Source organism: Eufriesea mexicana, unplaced genomic scaffold (genome assembly GCF_001483705.2).
Source record: "Eufriesea mexicana isolate 0111107269 unplaced genomic scaffold, ASM148370v2 scaffold4744748729, whole genome shotgun sequence".
NCBI lineage: Eukaryota > Metazoa > Arthropoda > Insecta > Hymenoptera > Apidae > Eufriesea > Eufriesea mexicana.
In genome coordinates this window covers 12,229-16,475 of record NW_016907993.1, presented here as the reverse complement: position 1 = coordinate 16,475, position 4,247 = coordinate 12,229, and the positions used below count along the sequence as shown (strand labels likewise).

General features: G+C 41.7%; 1 protein-coding gene across 4 annotated transcripts; it reads right to left on the bottom strand.

Annotated features, from left to right (window-relative positions):
- Positions 1–349: 349 nt before the first annotated feature.
- On the bottom strand, positions 350–3,807 carry LOC108552204 (actin-binding Rho-activating protein). 4 transcript variants are annotated; one of them, XM_017906629.1, is made up of 4 exons: positions 3,542–3,807; positions 1,421–1,551; positions 1,090–1,339; positions 350–739 (listed from the first exon to the last, which is right to left on the bottom strand). In XM_017906629.1, exons 1-4 carry the CDS (start codon positions 3,557–3,559, stop codon positions 632–634), a joined length of 507 nt encoding a protein of 168 aa, XP_017762118.1. In that variant the 5' UTR covers positions 3,560–3,807; the 3' UTR covers positions 350–631. The 4 variants fall into 4 exon arrangements, with proteins under 4 accessions (XP_017762118.1, XP_017762127.1, XP_017762136.1 ...); XM_017906638.1 differs by lacking the exon at positions 3,542–3,807 and adding an exon at positions 2,673–2,886; XM_017906647.1 differs by lacking the exon at positions 3,542–3,807 and adding an exon at positions 2,644–2,884.
- Positions 3,808–4,247: the final 440 nt, after the last annotated feature.

Genomic DNA, 4,247 nt, shown 5'->3' with positions numbered 1-4,247 from the left:
AAGTAACGGAGCCAATGGTCTGCCACTGATCCCGATTTTTCAGCCAGCTGCATTTCGTTCGACCAACCAACGTTCCAACGCCTGGTGTCTTATCTATGGCCCACCCTATATACACCCTGTATGGCTCATCCTATGGTTTGCCTGCTTTCATGGAACATTTTCGCACTGGATATTTTATTCTAATTCGTATCTGTTTAACTGAAATTTAATTTCCTCGCGTACTTTAAATGCCACATATACGAATTCTTTTTAGAAGTTGGTAGGATTGCGAAGGCTTCGTCTATGATTTGAATGCAAGTTTATTCTCAGACGTGATATCGATTCGAGGGAGAAATTTGGTAAGGGAGTATTTGTTATAAAAGTTTCTTTATTTCTAATAATTCTATGGAAATATCACATTGTACATATTTGTCCTTTCGTTTGCCCATCTATATCAGCTCATTCTTCAGGTTCAGCCTCACTCACTCGTTTCACTTACACGTCGGATAAAACTTACAAACTATACAATGGTCGTTCGCGGAGCTTCTACGGCTGCGTTGTAAATAAATACAGGATAACGTGTTGAATCGGGGACTCTTCAACGTGGAATTATTTGTCGAAGAACGGAAACATTGGGAGAGGAAGGTGATCGTTAACTTATCGACATCTCCTTCGCGATTTCTTTTAGCCGTAGATTGAACGATTCGCGGATTTCCCTGATTGGCTTCACCAAATAGATTGGCACGTCATCGTCTCGTCTCTGTAACGAATCAATTGCAATTACTATTACTAACCATATCGTAGTTACAGTCGTTTGCGGGAATTTATTTAAACGAATAAAAAGATTTTCCTTTTAGCACGAAATACGTAAAACATAGAGAGAGAACGTACAGAGCATTTTCGACTTGGAAACTACTTTACCGACCGAGCAGATTTCCTCATTAATCCGTCAATAATAAATTTTGTCACCGTTAATTATAGAGATTCGTGACTCGCCTCTTCGAATTTTCACGCAAATCACACTCTTAATTAATGCGAAAATATTCCCAACTCTTCTTTAACGATTTCTTTCCGAGCTTTCGGCGCTAAATGCAATTACGAGTGATTTACCTGAAACAGTACTTCTCCCTCGAACTCCACGAGCTTCTGTTTCCTGGCTCTCAGCAGAAGACCCACGCATTTGTCGCTGATGTGGGTGTAAATGTTGAATAAATCGCCAAACGTGATCGCGATGACCTCTGGTTGGTCCCGACACGGTGTGCCCTCTTGATGAATGATCTCGCAGAGTTCGAGCACCTCTTTCAGAATGTGCGCCGTGGCTTTGCGACCACGGATGTCTGTCAAAGAGCCAGCTTCCGGTCTGAAATCGATGAGAAATGAACAACCACTGTCGCTCCATGCTTCTTGCTAATTAATCCGAGGATATTCCACGTGAACTCACCTTCCATATTCTTCCTTCGAGAATGTCCGTTTCTCGAGATTCAGGCCAGACGTGAACGGGTTCTTGTTCTGCTTGTCTTTGTGCTTGTTCGCGTATTGGTCGAACATCGCCACTTTGTCGCTGAGGGATTCCTGCAATAGAGAACGAAACGTTGAATTTTTGGATTCTAATCAATCTCAGAATCTAATAATATCATAGGTCGTGAAATTCATTAAGACGCATTTCTCGATTTCATTATCTTTTCCACGTTCTGTATTTTTCCTTGCTCGCTCTGATACACGCTGAAGTTACTATAGATCGCTATTTCGACTCACTAGATGAGTTTTCCAAGTCACTGAATCAACCAAAGGAATGGAATCCGATATGACAAAGCGACGAAATTATATTAGATTGAAATGTAATATCGCAAAATAGAGAGTGAAATACACGTAAAACGGACGTGTCTTTGTGACAAAGGGAAAACTATGGAATGAACAGAGCTGTTGAAAAACGAGGGAACCACAGCGTAGTCGAATAAAAACTGGCATAATGTTGTTGGAAACAACAGTAAGGCTTCTAAACCTCGAGTTACCTGGCTGAGAAAGTATTCGATTCGCGTAACCGTGAAAGCAGCTTGAGGATACGACGTGCCAGCGAATACACGTACAATCACTCTGGTTAGTAATTGAATTATTAGCGTTTAGTAATATTTTTAAGAGGATCAACGATGTTAATGCCACCTCGGTGAAACTTTATACACCACTTTCACTATGGAACATCTTCCTCGAGCAATAGAAACCAGAATTTCTCCCACACGAGCACTTAAAAATATATCTGTCTCATTGAACTGCCAAGAAGGTGCAGTTTCAATTTTGGGTTAATTATAACACATAGTGTAAAAATTACGCTTTCAGCCAATCTTAAGCCAGTGCCATTTAGATGTATTTTATTCTACAGGAATCCACTTGTGGATACCTTAAAAATTCCTTCAATCGCGAAATTAATTAGTCAATTAATTAAATTGTCAGATTCGGTTAGGTTAACTGCAATCTTTGTAAACTTGAAAAGCATTAATGCGTCGGAAATGATGAAATTTTCGAATACTTTGAATTACACTGTAATAGAATGTAATGTAATATGATATGACAATGTGATAACGAATTGAACACTTTTATCTCAACACACATAAGGAGACAACAGAGATTGACGTCTGGTCGTAGCAATTTCGAAGCAGTTTCACTTACAAACGCTGTTCCGAATGAGCGCCACTTACATCCATGGAGCAGGGTAAAAATCTCGATATCTCGAGTTTCTTCGCAACTATTTCACCCAGTTAATAGAAGTTCGTAGAGCAGACTAAGAACTCGAGGCAAGAGTTAAACAGACAGACCACTGTGAGCTTGACCAACGATGTTGGACGATGGCCAGCCTGGACCATTTAAAGAGCAGCCCTGGCCATAAAAGACACCTGGATGGCATCCTGACAAATTCCACCGTGAACGTATATACGCTCGACACCTGAATCGGGGAAGATTATCACGCGATACAAGTGATCAATGAACGTTACGATTACTGGCTCTTCTTTAACAGAAATTTAATGAAATAATTTTCGACCATACAGAAAGCACTGCTATATTCTGTCAATCTAAGCAAAATTCTTTTACCCGCATAAGGTATAAAATACCTGGTCTCTTCAGAATTGAAACTTCTATCATTACTTTATGAATTATCGTACAACAGAACGTAGATGACAATACAATAAACCTACAACGCGCTCTAAATCACGCTAAATCATTCGGCGAAGAATGACAAAATCGAAATACCCCATAGGAACGTTAATCCTTCAGCAAGTCAACCGAAAGCGATATAAGAAGCGGAAATTGAAATAGATAATACCAAAGGATAAAATCACGCAAAAGAAAATTCACAAAATTCAGAGCATGCGAATTTCGATTGAAATCGACAGAAGAAGGGAAAAGAAATAACGCTCGGCGAAGGAAGCAATGTAAACGCGACAGCGCGAGTCAGTCAGTCGCTAGCCTGCTTCCGGTTATATTCAAGTTCACTGTCGTGGCTGAGAAGCCACCTCGAAATCCACGCCAAGCGGATAAATAAACTCAGCCACACTCGTAGGATACTCACAAACATCACCGAAGACATGGTTTCGCCGTCAACTCTGCTCGAATGCACGACGAGGTAAAATAAAAATGGAAGACGAAGCGGAAGCGATTAGGCGAGGAGATAGAATCGGACGAAAGGTGGACTAGGCTGTGTTTAATACTGTACGGTGGGATGAAAGGAAAAACACAATGGACGGGAAATGGCCTGTGACCGGTCTCTCTGGTCTGCGGACTCTTCTCGCGACGTCTCTCGTATGCGAATGCAGCGTCGCGACGCCGCGCGTCTTTTTATAAGATACCAGCTACGTCAAAAAGTCCCACCAAGAAATTCCGCAGGTCGAAATATTTGCCGCGTTTCGGAGCCAATTCCGCGGGAATTCGCGCCGCGTCAGCCGACGCCAGCACACCGGAAATGATAATTCTTCGGCATCGGCGCGGCCGTTCGGACCATCCCTCTTGCCTTGACTTATTGCTTCGCTCGTCGGTGCACGTGCTTCCACCGACCAAGCAAGTCATCTTGGTCCCTTTGCAAATCTGCAATTGGAACTCGAGAGGGTTTATCGTTTGAAAGAATAAGGCTAAGAATGGGTAAAAATATGTTAGAAAGGATTTTTCATTTTCGTTGTCGAGGGTACCTGAAATCGAGAGAAAGTTGTATCTCTTGTGATCTTTATTTCAACCCGTTTCAGCTTCGAATAGATTTTAGTGCACTGCACGAATCGATTAAT

Coding starts and splice junctions, on each gene's coding strand:
- LOC108552204 (XM_017906629.1), bottom strand. Junction 1,340..1,420: donor TCGAAGGAAGAATATGGAAG/GTGAGTTCACGT, acceptor CATCGATTTCAG/ACCGGAAGCTGGCTCTTTGA. Junction 740..1,089: donor AGGGAGAAGTACTGTTTCAG/GTAAATCACTCG, acceptor GATTCGTTACAG/AGACGAGACGATGACGTGCC.